Source organism: Micromesistius poutassou (assembly GCF_964030765.1).
Source record: "Micromesistius poutassou genome assembly, chromosome: 18".
Lineage (NCBI taxonomy): Eukaryota > Metazoa > Chordata > Actinopteri > Gadiformes > Gadidae > Micromesistius > Micromesistius poutassou.
The window spans coordinates 10,191,879-10,206,865 of NC_140288.1; the positions used below are offsets into that span (position 1 = coordinate 10,191,879).

Here is a 14,987-nt window from a genome sequence, read left to right on the forward strand (position 1 = left end):
GGAGAGTGTCGCATTTGATCAGTGTGCATGTGCATAGACACTGGCACACAAGCACAGATACACACAGGACCTAAATCCTAATTCTAATTAAATTCCAGTCAAATTTAAAGTCAATCTATTGATTTCACTGCAGCAACTTCATCATGTAGCGGGAGCATTATCTGCATAAAAGCAAAAAAGTATATTTTGGAAAATTAATTAAAAGGGCTGCATCCTTTATCACTGGGCACCGTGTTCTCTACATTGTTTGTTGTGTTATTAAATTAATAAATGCCTTTGACTGACTTTACATTGTTATGCCCGCCCTGCAAACCCGCCTTTCTGCGCTTCACCACTTTTATTGTCCTTTGTTTATGTGTGCGTTGTCGTTCCGTTATTTGTTTCATCATGAACTTATTATGTGATGAATTTCATTGGTAATCGTTCCAACAAGTAGTGCGAGGTGCTCAGAGATACACATTCTGCTGCAAACGGTTCGGTACAAAATGAATGTGCAATAACAAAAGTATGAAAGGTACAATCCAATACAAATATTATTATCATTGTGATTATAGTTATTATTTGCTAGAGAGACCCTGGCTTGAGTTAAAAAACTTTTTGAATTATTTCTGCACACAATGGCACCGAAATGAGAAGCAGCCATGGCAGGCAGGGAAAGACTGTGTGGATGAAACTCAACTCCCGATGTGAGGAGCATCTGTGTAAAACAGAGTGTGAAGAGATGTGAGAAAACAGCTTTTCACACCAGGTAGGAAGACCCAGCCAGAAAGCACATACCGAGTCTTCATCCGGGTGTGTGTTCGTTCATTATTTCCGCCTCTATTGAGCGTAATTATATAAACTAGCCAAGCCCCCAACCATACTAGCCTGGAGAGACTTGGGACGTGTCCCAAACAGTCTGAGCCTGCTGAGCTGTGTGGACATATTATATTTACCAAGGGAGTCGGTGGGGGGGGGGGGAAATAATTCCCGAAAGTGTGGCTTTGTAATTCAATATTGGCACTCTGTGTCTGGCGTCCCCCCATGAACCTCCACGCGGCTGGGCTGCGGAGCGGAGTGGCAGCATCTGTCTGATGAGCAGAGTCCATCCCTGCACTCTCTCCATTAGCACCCTGACCAACCTGATTAGCACAACAAATCAGCGGGATTAGCAGGAAAAACATCAGGTTAAGGCTTCCAGGTAAGCATGTGTTCTCCGAGAGGTCAATTAGACGCTATAACAGGACAACGCACATTTCTAATTTAAGCCCCCCCACCCCCAATCAGTTCTTTTGTTTCCATCGTAAGGATGAAAACAAGCAGGCACACGAGCGGGCGGGCCTCGTCTAGCATTCGTGCGGGCATTGAATAAACATCCTTATTGAGTCCCTAGGAAACATAGTGTACCCAACGCCTCAGTGAAATCCATTTTACCCCCGCAGTGTCCTCGCCCCGCTCGGGGTTTGTGGTGTAATGCTGGAGCATCAAACACATATACACTTGGGGTTAGTCGGGCGCGTTGAACAACACAATAACAAATGTTCTGCCATTATTATGAAATAGGTTGGATTGACCCATGCATACAAGGATGCTGTGAATGTATACTTTGGATGCACATACGTGGATAAATAAGCAATATATACCCCATATAACTTCAAATATACAATGCATGAGAGGTTTATGATAAAATCGGAGGGATTCGAAAGAAGAATTTGCATGTCAAAAGAGCCGGGGTCTTATTTACAACCCTTGTGTACCACTTCCCACACAAAATGGCTGATTTATAAATGCAAACTTGACGGGAGAATGTTGAATTGAAGCCAGATCGAGTAATGACAGCTCTCAGACATTTAATTCCACTTAATATCAAACATTAATTATAGACGCATGTTATAATAAACATCAAAACCAGCAGTGTTACTCGTACTTTGTACTGAGCCATAACTATTCCAAAAGCAGTCAACTTTCGATTTGAAAAGATATAGCCTAAGCCCACTCAAATCTTATATCAAAGTCTGCTCAATATTTCATCAGTGCTGACCCACCACCCCCTTCCCCACGGCCAGAGCAGAGGAGAGGGCCGTGTGGTGTGTGACTGATGAAATAACCATCATCCGTCAGCCATCATACAAGATTATATCAAATAGTGCTAAAGAATGGCCTAACAGAGTGCTTATATATTTGAATAATATCTACTGCTGTGCACATATCACCTAGCATGATATTAGGTGTTTTATCTTTATATTAGGTGTGTGTAAAACTCGCTGCAGTGAACAGGACTTTCCTGTCCGTTGCAGTCACTGCAGTCTGTTGGCACTGCCTTTGGTTTAGTTTCTGAGCTCCTTGCTGTGGCCACCAGACCGTGTGCTTCCTGACCTTACCCACATGCACCTCCATATCTGTCAGAAGGATTCTTCATCTTCCTTTTGAACTGTTGCCATGATTCAGCGTAATGTACCATTGATCAGCAGGCTTATTTATATGCATTCCTGCGGTGCCTTGACCACTTATGGTTAAGGTGGTTATTTGGGTGTGTAGATGGCAGTAGAAGGGAAATTTGCCTGGAGGTCTGCATACACACATAATATTAAAGTCACAAAACTTTTGCCTTTTGTGCAGATGTCCTCTTTTAATATGGATCTTTTGCCCCAATTTATGTTCAAGTCCCCCAAGGAAATTGGGTCCCAACCACACACACACATTCACAGCAGGAGTCAGGTACATATTATGCTCAGATATGCTATGGTGCACTACTCGACTACGGTGACTCTCAAATACGACAGCAGTCATGAGCACAGAGCGAGACGTTGACACGTTGATTAAAATGTTGACAGGATGAGAGAACAATGATGGTGATGGTTGTTCGCTCGGGTCTAATTAAAAGCCAGAGCAAGTGATCACTTTCGTCAAGGCGTCTCTCCCTGGCAGCTTCCCTGGTCCCACTACCCTGGTCTCACTCCCCCGGTCCCAGTCCTCTCGGTCTCACTCCCCCGGTCCCAGTCCCCCGGCCTCACTCCCCCGGTCCCAGTCCCCCCGGTCTCACTCCCCCGGCCCCACTCCCCCGGTCTCACGCCCCTGGTCTCACTCCCCCGGCCTCACTCCCCCGGTCTCACTCCCCCGGTCTCACTCCCCCGGTCTCACTCCCCCGGTCTCACTCCCCCGGTCTCACTCCCCTGGTCTCACTCCCCTAGCAGAGAAAGATGAGGACATTGCATGTGAAACTCCCTGAATTAATTCATCCACCTTGGACTCAGAAATATGACCCTTTTCACGAGAGCCAATCCCCTGGTGACGAGAGGATACATGTTACTCCCAGCGTGAGGGATCAGCAGTCCCTCTTGGTTGATTTTATTTACAGGAGGAGGGGGGGGACAACATGGGAGGGACGGTAGGTGCGGTGGCGTCGGTGGATGACTTGTGTGGAACAACTCATTAAAGTGTGTTCCGGACTCCCGTCACGCACTCGCCCCCCGGAGGAGCCGGACGGGCCAGCGGTCGCCCCCGCGCCGAGTGGTGGCGGCGTGTGCATGGCGAGCTAATTAACCGCCCTGCTCCCCTCAAACGAAAACCCGCCGACGAGGTCAGGGGGTCTGCCACCAGCTGATTGCGCATTGACACTAAGATTGCGTACAGTGATCAATTAGTACACTCTCATGCTGCTTCACTCACAACCGGGCATCAAGAAGAGAGGGGGGGTGGGGGGGGGGGTCCTCAACAGACTATAGCGTCTGCAATCAAGGACACCTCCTTCTGAGTCACATCTGGAGGAGCCGCTGTGCATCCGTTTGTGAGAAGGTAGTAAAACCATCATGTTTTAGGATTAGGTTACGGCCACGTGGGCAGCATGAGCAGCAGCCGTACGTCTCCTGAAAGGGAAGGTGAGCATATCAAAACGTCATCTGTACCATGTCTCGAGTCAGAGCGATGCCTTTGAAGCACAGGGGCGGCGGTATTTGATGGAAGATGTAAAAAGTAATAACCTACATGTCTAAAACACTCCCATAACTATAGCGCCGTCTCTAAGATCCCCCGAGAGCAGGAGTAGCAAAAGATCTTATGCTGATTCATTTAAACTATGAATAATAAATGTTTTCTTTTTTTTGTTCAGTTGAAGAAGGAAACACCCACACTTTCGACTTCAAAGAAGATATAAGCTGTAGTGGAAGTCCAACATCCAATAGCCCTCTATTAAATCCCAATTCTAATGCAGATGGTGAGCAGGACTTGGGTGTCAAATCAATACTTTGCATTGAATGAAGCACACGGAGACATAATGAAATACAACAGACGCCCTGACAGCAATAAGACCACACTAAAAATCCAGCATCAATGCTCCAAATTATTTTTCTGGCCAAAGCCAACTCAAACAACTTGGGGGGGTGGGGAGGGGGGTCTGAATCACAATTTCCAGGGAGGGTCTGGTCCATTCCACCTCACCACCCACCAGCAGGCGTGCTGCTGGCTCCGGTGTCGGTCTGCTGATATGTCAAGTGGAAAGGCCAGCCTTGTTTCGCCACCTTTCACCGTAAGGCAAGGCGTGGGGGGGGCGGGGGGGATAATGTGACCGAGGCTTCTGAACAAGACACGGAAAGCACGCTGCAATGAGCAGAATGAATAAGACGAGGCGGAAAAAAAGATTGACTGGGATAAAGCGTGGTACGGTGCGATCTGGCGCGAGGTAGAGTAACATCGGGAGAGTCCTCCCACTTTTGATTTATCATGTTAATGCTGATCTCTGGGTTAAAGACTTTGAATTTATTATCACGCCTGAACGTAGAAACACGATAACAAGACTCTGGAGTCGATCACCCTTCCAGCCTCTACGCTTATCCTGCAACCCTGGAAACCGACCAGGTCATGTGCACCTGCCTCTGAAGATTAAATCTAGTCCAGCTATTATATTTATTTATTCATCCCTGTCGTCCACATTTTTAAGAAAGCCAGTGAGGAGGAACGGCGGCAGCAGTGCTGGAAGACAGACAGACAGAGGGACAAACGGGGGACAGTCCCCTGCTCCTCACCGCTCCAGAGGACAGACGGAGGGACCAGAGGACAGACGGAGGCACCAGAGGACAGACGGACCAGAGGACAGACGGGGGGGGCCAGAGGACAGAGGGACCAGAGGACAGACGGGGGGGGCCAGAGGACAGAGGGACCAGAGGACAGAGAGACCAGAGGACAGACAGAGGGACCAGAGGACAGAGGGACCAGAGGACAGACAGAGGGACCAGAGGACAGAGGGACCAGAGGACAGACGGGGGGACCAGAGGACAGACGGGGGGACAGCCCCCTGCTCCTCACCGCTCCAGAGACAGAATAACCTGTGAGGCCGAGCCCATCTCGGCAGACGCATTGTGGAACACTGAGTGGTTTAATTAAATCCTCTGCATTGTCTTATTGGCCGTGTGCCGCCGCTGTCCCGAGATGCAGACAGGGAGCGTCGGGGGGAGAGGGGAATGTGTGAGTTGGGAGAATCAGAAAGATAATGATACTAAGAAGGAAATTACGCCGTGAGAGAGGGCCATGCACAAGGAACAGCGAGTATTAAATAAGGCGGCAGAGGAGAGGGTAAGAGATGCAGGAAGATGGGGGGGGGGGGGGGGGGAGAGAGAGAGAGGTGGGTGAGAAATGGGTGGGGGGGACAGAGGGGTGGGGGGAGACTTTCATAAAGATACAATCGAACCAGGAAATAATAACACGAGTGAGTGAATAAGAAAACCTCATTCTACATAATGAGTATTCTAATCAAGAGATTACATTATCTCCCACTGCAGAGACCGGGTTGTTGAGCCCTGGGCGCCCCGTGCTGGCTGTGGCCACCGGGCGGAGGCCAGCTTAACGTCTCTGATACGGCGGGGCGGGTTACCAGCCGCTACACTGCAGCATTCTCACGTCCACATGAAGCCACATGCATGGACACACACACACACACACACACACACACACACACACACACTTTGGGCAACTGCCACTTGTAAAATGGCTTGTAAAAACTGAATCAAATAAACCAACAAACTAATAAACAGCACTAAGCATCACTTAAAACTCACCTTTTTAAAAGGCAAATTTATCATCCAACTCTCCTTGTCTCTTTGTACCCCTTAATTAACATGCTCTGAAATTACTTTAAACTGATATTTGTTTCTTTGTTAAATATTGAAATATGTTATCACCTTTTCTATACAACATGTATTTGAATATTGAAATATTTGTTTAAGATTGTATCTTTTATTCTCAAAGTGTCTTTGAGGAAACCGAAAAGTGCTTTAAACATTTGAGGTGAATGGCAGGCGCACACATTAGGACCCGCCCACATTAAGCAAGACTCCCTCTGATAGGCCGAGGGTCCATCTGTGGCGGCTGCTCAACATTTCACTCCTCAACGCTTCTCCTCCTGTTGGTGTCTCCATTCTTTAACCACGGAGCACCTTAGCAACAGTTGGCAAGGCAGCGGCAGTGCCTCATTTCATGTATTTTGCAATCAAGGAGGCACACAGATGTGGAGAGAGAGAGCGAGAGTGAGAGCGAGAGAGCGAGAGAGACTTGCTCAAGGTCACGGTTGTTCCGTCATGCTGCTCTCTAGTTTGTCCAGTGACGGCAAACCCATTAAATAAAGAAACAATACCTTGGACCCCTCCATCACTGGGCCTTTCAACCCAATCCCTCCTCTTTATTGCTCTGCAGAGTGGAGGAAATGAGGTACTAAATAACAGAACCCGAGGAAAAATGAACAACCACAAGAAAAGCCATCCCTTCATTCCAGGCAGGTCATATACCACAACAAGACAAAAGATTTAACGTTAAGGAGTCTCCCACCAAAAGGTTCCACTTTGTGCTGTGTGGCGATGTGGCCGTTCTCCACGCTGGAGAACCTTAGCTGCACATCTCAGCCGTGTTTTCTGTTGTTGAGGACATGCCGAGAGGGGGAGAAAATGTGTTTTTTACCCAGTGTTTATATCCTTTTATCTTCAGATAGTTTTAATCTCGCGTTCTGTCAACTTTCAGGCAGCTTAAGCCTCTATTTGTGCTAATTGAAAACTCGGATGTTGATGAGAAGATAGGATGCTGATGAGAAGGAAAACAATATTCACCATGACAACAAGACAACAACAAGTGGTGAAGAACAAAGCAGCATCAAACATCTCCATGAGATGGTCACACACACACACACACACACACACACACACACACACACACACACACACACACACACACACACACACACACACACACACACACACACACACACACAGATGCCATGGGGACAGGGGTGTCAGCGAAACAGCTGCCCGTCCCCTCAGCCAATCAGACGAGAGCAAGGCGACCGTAAACAAACGGCAATTAACAAGACTCAAATTAAAGCGAGCAATCATGCTTCTCCCTCGCCGCGTTCCCCAGGACACTTTGCTCGTTTGCTGACGAACTGGCCGTCATCCATCATGTCGACGATACAGTTCCTCCCCTGATTCGTTTACCGCCTGTTAATGTGGGCTAATCCAAGAAAATTAATCAAAGTTTTCAAGAAAATAAAAAACGTTACATAACAGCAGTGTTGGCTTGCAATGGAAGTGTGAGGTGTCAAGTTGCCATATAGATGAAATTTGACAAGTCTGGGAAAGGAGGCAAGATGCAGTTCTTAAAATGAGTGTGTGTGTGTGATTGTTTGTCAATCAATACAAAGTAAATATTTGCTTTGTTGACTTTAATGAGCAGTATATACTATCAATTGATTCAGGGTGATGAAAGGCTTTTGGATGAAATATTGTCTATTCTCGGTCGTCTAACTTGACTGCATGTTACTTATTTAAATGTCATGCAATACCTGAGCTTTGAGTTTGTTCAAGGAGAGACCGGGAGCGGCTGATTCAGATTGCTGCATGAGTAATGATGAGTGTCTGACCTGCAGCACAGTCTGGATCTTGGCAGAGACATCTGCCTGCTCGTACAGTTTGATGCCTTCCTTGTGGGCACCGCTGGGGCATTCTTTCACAATCTGCTGCAGCTGGGCCAGCACCACGCTGTGCGCCGCGGCCACTGCCTTGAACTTGTCAAACAGCAGCTCCAGCAGTTCCAGCAGTAGCCTGCAGAGGGAGCCAGAGAAAAGTAGAGAGAGAAAGAGAAAGACAGAGAGAGACAGAGACAGAAAGACAAAAAACATGGTCAGGATGAGTCAAGAAGAGCACAACAAAATGACATCGAGGGATGATTGTATTTCTCTTTTGACTACAGGATTTGTAATTCTCTCTTGAACATTTGTAATCATGCAAGTCAAATTTACTGGTTTGGAACGAAAAATTGTGGTGCTAATGTTTAGGGCATTAACAGGCATAGGCTTAACAGACATATTGCCAACAGGTTTATAAAAAGTAAAAAGGTGGGACATGAGACCATGAAACGTGGTGTTAGGTTGGACCTGTATCTCCCAGGTCAGTTCTATCTAATATTGCACCAAAAAAAGTACCACAAACAACTCTTGGTGAAAGAAAACTCAAGTAAATACATAAAGTATAATGTGATGTCGCAGGATGTTGGTTCAAATTGACCTATAAAAAAATTACTGAACTCACTGTTAACCTAACCTTCCGGGAACATGTATACACAATGCACAGAAATTGTAGATGAAAACCAAACTGGCCCTTCCGTTTGATCCGGAGCAATTCATTGTGGTTTGACCACTCGCACTCAACTCATCTATGAGGATGCTTAAATACGGACCGTGCTCTTAGCCAAGGGTGCGAACCCTCATAAGCTTTCAAAGTAGAGTGGGATCACCGCCTGCGTTCAATAGTGTCTGGTCGAGCATTTAACATACCAGAACTGGCAAGTGTGTACTTCATTAGCGTGGAGAGCCTTGGGGCCAGGTAAGTGCACTCATAATTGAGCGTACAATAGAGTTTTTCTTGTTCAATGTCAACATTTGCGGCACTATATTGCCATCGCGTCAGGGACCTTTTAGTGGTAATTAGAGACTGATTAATAACAACGTCTGAGTTGCATCGGAAGTCACCCAACCGGCAACTGGGTTGACTTGTTGTCACAATTACAAACTAAGGAAAAGTTAGGAACGTCGGCTTCTCGGCGTGGAACAGGGACTCCGGGACATAGCAGAAGCAGCTGTGTCTCACAACAATGAATAGCATCTGGGAGCAGTCCTCCAGTCGGAACATCTGGGCCGGGTTTGTTTTCTGGGGAGGTTGGGACGCTTCTGACATGATTTACATCCAGAAAGGACAGGGACGACTCTCCTGAAGTGTGTGGCAAGAATAATAACTGTGTGAAGGACGCCTCTGTGTCATACATGCATATTCATGGCAGTCCGTCTTCATCCAGCGCCAGCGCTGACTACCTGTTTCTCCTCCAGGAAGAGACTAACGCGGGGTTCATCTGACGGCCTATCGGTGGCTCGCCATGGTTGGATGCTAAAAGACTTCCACTGTTATTAGTGGAATGGAAACACAAAGGTTTGTTGTGATCTCAGTTGCTGGTTCATCTCCATACCAGGTATTTTGAGAGGTTCCGTTTGACAGTTGTATTCACTTAAAAAGTTAGGGCTTCTGGCCAACTGTGAGGTGGCTATTGGACTCCTGTCCTCAACGTGCCGAATGTGGATCATCTCCTCTGCTGGTTGCACAAAACATGTGATCTACGGCTTAATAGCAGTGGTGTGTAAACCAACCATCATATTTCTATCCATATTTTCTTTACAGTTGAAGGTCCTCGCTGTCAGTGGATAAGATGTAATTGGTTACACCTTACCCCCCCCCCCCCCCCCCCCGCCACCATCCTACACAGAGCTCCAAGACTCCATTTGTAACAGTGCACTTTAATTCACATATCCAATTTCAGCACCGACATGAAGCCAGACAAGCTACTTAAACACACTGGGCGGCCACAGTGCACTGTTCACGTTCTGGAGGCTCTGCGGACGGCCGACATATGTCATCTGCAGAGGATGGATTACTGTTCTGTGGAAATCCTGTTTTCAATGGAAGTTGTAGCATGTATATGTAGAATCGTTGTAGTAAAGATGATTATAAAGAGGACACTTTGTATCAAGGACTGTTAAGTGACCGCTCAACCCACTGATCCTAACCACGTGGGCAGTACACAGCCTAACCGCGTGGGCAGTACACAGCCTAACCTCGTGGGCAGTACACAGGTCGAGGCTGACATGCGCTACATGCCATTCCCCTCTCCTCTGACTGACTGTCCACTCAATAATGGCAAAAAAGCTAACATGCATAAAAAGTAAAAGGTCAATCAAGTCATTCTAAGTTGATCTATTATTGTTGTCCTGTCAATACGTCAATGGTATCGACTAGGCCTGTCACGATAACAAATTTTGCTGGGCGATAAATTGTCCCAGAAATTATTGCTATAAGCGATAATATTGCCGTTTTGAGACCATTTTCAACTAATATAATGATAATGGCATAATAATGCAAGTGCAACCTTTCAAAGATCAATAAATTGTTATTTCTAAAGAATATTTAACATTAGAACTGGCAGACATTTTAAATATCCAAAATAAATAAACAAAACAACCAAAAACAAGAAATAAAATTGAAATAAAACTACATGAAGCGAACTACAACTGTCAGTGAGTGCGCACCATTTGAACTGTCCTGTTTGTACTTTGATTGTCGACTAAATGCCCCAGTGATTGTGGACTGAAGACAGAGACGTCCCATGATCTATTTTTTTTTTCGCAGCTGGGAAAACTGCATCGGATGATTATGCTTTAGGTGCAGATGCATGTTTGTTGTATTGGCGTGTTTAGTTTCCACCGTTTTACAACAAATGATATACCGGCTCGCACAGGTTAAGTGGTTCACCACGGTCATTCGGTTTGAACCCGAAGTGCTCTCACACGGCAGCTGTCGCGTTCGGCTTTGAAACCAATTCCATCTTTGTTTTTTCATTCCTCCAAGTCTCAACTAGCGTTTTCTCTGGCTTGCTACTCCTCACGGGCCTCTGGTGCTGAAGTCTGGCAGAGAATGTCTGGCAGAGAATGTCTAGGAAGACGCGCGGAAGACGGGTGTATAGACGGGCTCTGACTCTAACGCCAGGGCTCCGCCTCCCCACACAGAGACCATGCGGCTGACCAGTGATTGACACGACAACTCCTCATTAAGCCAAGGAAGCGAGAGGGGTGTGTCAAGACCGATGCTCCGGAGTGAAAACTCTTGTTATCCAGTCTCTTTGATAGAGAGACATGAGAAAAAATAAAATAAAAAAATGCTTATTTATCGCGGACGGCAAAATTATCGTCTCATTTTAATTTATCGTGCGATTAATTGATTTATTGCTTATCGCGACAGGCCTAGTATCGACACTGTAAACACTAAACTATGTCGTATCCAAAATACATGCATATTCTATATTAAATTGTATGTATTGGAAACTGGACAATGCATGCATAGTCGTTGAAGTGAATTATGTCTGATCTATCTCTATAGATCATTTTAGATTCTCTCTTATTGTGCCTACTGTCGATCTGAGACAATATGTAATTGAAAAGGTACAGCTGAAGTAAATAACAACTGTTCTGGCTGTCCCCCACATATTAGTAGTGCTAGTGATGTGCGGTGCATGGTGGTGTCAGGACATACAGCTCAGACTTCCAATCATAGAGCCTATAAGGCAATGGGGATGTTTATGAGATAACAATGTTGCTCTATTATCATACTTTAATAAATAGCCATTCAGTTTAATGGGAGTGAGCCAGGGTCAGATCTCAAGTTATATTCATAAACCCATTTATCTCTTAAACAAATGATCGCCCATTTTAAATGGTTTGGTATTAAAGAAATCGCATGTTAAACATGTTTGGAGGCGGGCCAAGGGATTCTTGGCAAGCCATTGGGTGCGGCGTGTACAGGGGAGATGGATGTTTCACCTGGAGCATCTGCTGGGCTGTCTGTCACCATGCTGGCAGTAACAGAATGTTGTTCATGTGGAGGACAAGGGGCACAACCCGCCGAGTTATGACCCGGGTGTGGACAGTGCTGCTGAGAGGTGGAGTCGGGGAGGAAAATGGCATTTGCTGCTTTATTTAGAATTTAGTACATTTATTGCATTTTTCTTCTTCAAAATCTTCTCCGAGATTTTTGGTTTTATCTTTTTTGTTGGTTCGTCTCCAACATGGGTTCCAGAATACTTATGTGAATAAAGTCAGATCAGGGTGCGTTGAGAATACAGGATTTGGAGCCATCTGCTTGTAAATTTATGGAAACGATTGACGGTTCTTCCCTCACAAAAGATCACAGATCGCTCGACACAGCGTACCACAGAACTTATTTTCTTCAGAGGAAAGACCCTTCAGAAATAAACTGCAAGAGATACTTTATCTAAAGCAGAGGTTCCCAACTTTTGACCCAAACAGTTAAAATAAAAATAGATAGAAATCCCGTGCGGTGAATGGTGGAATGCCGTTACAACTGACGTCACAAAGCGCCACTATTGACAGTACCCAGCAGCAGCTACCAGCCATACAGAGTTTCCATAGCAACTAGCCTTGGCTTTCCATTGTTGTAAATTAAAGCAAATATATGCAGGATAGGGCGCACGCACACACACACACACATTTGGACACACCTACTTACACCGTGCACACGAGGTGAGCAAGAGAGTGAAAACAATCTGGGCTCAGCAGCAGGGCTGGGAATGAGCTACACACTGGCCTATCACGCAGGGTCAGACGAGATCCGCCCAGTGCCGGGGGAGTGAGGTGGGAGGACAGACCCTCGCAGACAAAACATCCACACCAAACAAGACGTTCCTCTGAAGCGTTCAGGATCAACGGGCTGACACCTGCGCTTTCTGATCCATGCTTCACACACACATACACACGTGTGTGTGTGTGTGTGTGTGTGTGTGTGTGTGTGTGCATGCGTGCATGCGTGCGTGTGTGTGTGGACTACGTGACTGGGTTTTAAATGGGTTGTGGCTTTCATATGGGAAGAATGTTTTTTAATATACCGTCGTGTCAAGGTTTAAAGCAGCACAATATCTGTTTTCATGGTCTACAGCAGGGGTGTGTGTCCGTCTGCCTGTGTCTGCCTGCCTGCCTGCCTGCCTGCCTGCCTGCCTGCCTGCCTGCCTGCCTGCCTGCGTGCGTGCGTGCGTGCGTGTGTGCGTGCGTGCGTGCGTGCGTGCGTGCGTGCGTGCGTGTGTGTGTGTGTGTGCCTGCCTGTGTGCGTGTGTCTCCCCACAGTCAAACGGCTGACTGTTTTTCATACATGACTTGGTTGCCAGTCTGGGCAGCGGGCACCATGGGACTCCATTGGAAACATATCTACTCACTGGAAACTCACCAGGCTCCAAACGGCTGCATGAATCTCTTCATAACTAGCTCACTAGCATGTGGTGTTAGCAAATTTATAGACAAAAGGTGGGACTGCACGGAAATAATATGCTGCTTGGAAAGACGGTGGAGAGAAAGTCTTTCAACTGCTTTAAAAACGACAAAATACTTAACTCGGAGCGTCTAAGTAGCCAAAGCGTATTCTGGGAAGAGTCATTATCTCCCCGGCATCTTTTTTTTCAATTTCGAGTTGTTTTGCTTTCTGCCGCGCCAAAAGACAAATCAGAAGAGTCAATAAAGAGGGAGAACTGAGCCGTCTTGGGTTTCGAGGTTGCCTCCATTTCCTTAAATTAGGGAATTATGATTAAGAGGCTAGAATAATTTATCCAAGTGGGGTGCTAATGTGAGCGAGCCAGGGCCAAACGCAGACACACTCCTCTCTTAGTTAGTACTGGTAGGACTTAGCCTTCAGCAGGGTGGCTATATGTCGTTTTGTATTTTTCACCCGTCATACAGTTTTAGTTTCCCCCCCCCAACCCCCTGCTGTTTCCATAAGTCCGCAGCTCGCTACAGCTCCAGCACCACAGGCCGCACTGGGCGGTTCTACTTTGACTTTGTGTGGCAGATGTCACTGACCACATAACGCTTGGAACTTGTTAACATAAGCAGCAGCAGCAGCAGAAGCAGAACAAGAAATCCTGTGACTCACGTAATGAACAGGATAGACTATTCAACTCAGATATCGACATGGGAGCCTAAAGCCAGTGCTAAACATTCTGCTGACCCCATCCTCAGAGAGGGACTACATCTATCATCTACAGCAAGGGCTTCTTACAATTTAAAACTCAGCGGTTAGCACAATGGAATCAGTGATCCTTCAAGCTACACGTCCAGCTGGATTGGGAACCATTTTGTGTCCCAAGCGATAGAGGTTGTTAACTAAGCCTCTAGGGTTCCGCTGTGGGTCCATTACCTGGGCTGGCTCTCCTGGGCCAGGTTCTCCCCCCTCTGGTAGGCGTGGTCCGCTATCTGGGTGGTGGACCTCTTGACGATCTGCTTCAGCTCAGGCTCCAGCCGCTCCATGATGGCCTTGATGGCCTCAGGGATCTTCTTCAGCTTGGACAGACCCTGAAGATAACAACACCTTCGATCAACTTATGAACCGTTATTATACAGGTTAGCTTCTGTGAAGCTGAGCACCAAGACAGATTCTATTTGCAGCATCATACACTTGCAAACAATACGGGCAAATAAATAAAAATATAATCAAATCAATAACCTCTATTTAGAAGAGGTCATTTTTTGGGGTTTTAATGCTTATTGTTCAACCAACAATCCTTTGCCATGTGGCTAAGTCTACGCGATCCTCTGTGTGTGTGTGTGTGTGTGTGTGTGTGTGTGTGTGTGCTTACTTTAATTAGGATGCCCATGAACTTCTGGCTGTTCTCTTCAGGATCAACTTCGGGTAGGTCGGTCTCACGCCCCTCCTCACGCACTTTGGGGACGGACACACACAGGTTATTTTCATGTTACATTGTCGATGTGTCGGAGACTACAAACATTCTCCATTTGTAATTGCTCCATCTGTAATTCCATACAGACAAAACACTCTGACACAATCCAGTAAACAACGCTCGTTACCCATCACAACGACCATATCCAAACAAATAGAAATCACAGCTCCAACTCAACCCGCTCTCTT

The 14,987-nt window shown here is 46.5% G+C and overlaps 1 protein-coding gene across 1 annotated transcript in view; it reads right to left on the reverse strand.

Annotated features, from left to right (window-relative positions):
- The window catches only part of exoc4 (exocyst complex component 4), a 118,059-nt gene that overhangs the window by 92,418 nt on the left and 10,654 nt on the right, over positions 1-14,987 (reverse strand). The window contains exons 6-8 of the mRNA XM_084482912.1: positions 14,698-14,780; positions 14,259-14,413; positions 7,880-8,060 (exon numbers count right to left, since the gene is read on the reverse strand). Coding sequence (XP_084339038.1) covers positions 7,880-8,060; positions 14,259-14,413; positions 14,698-14,780 — 419 coding nt within the window. The remainder of the gene's footprint in view (positions 1-7,879; positions 8,061-14,258; positions 14,414-14,697; positions 14,781-14,987) is intronic.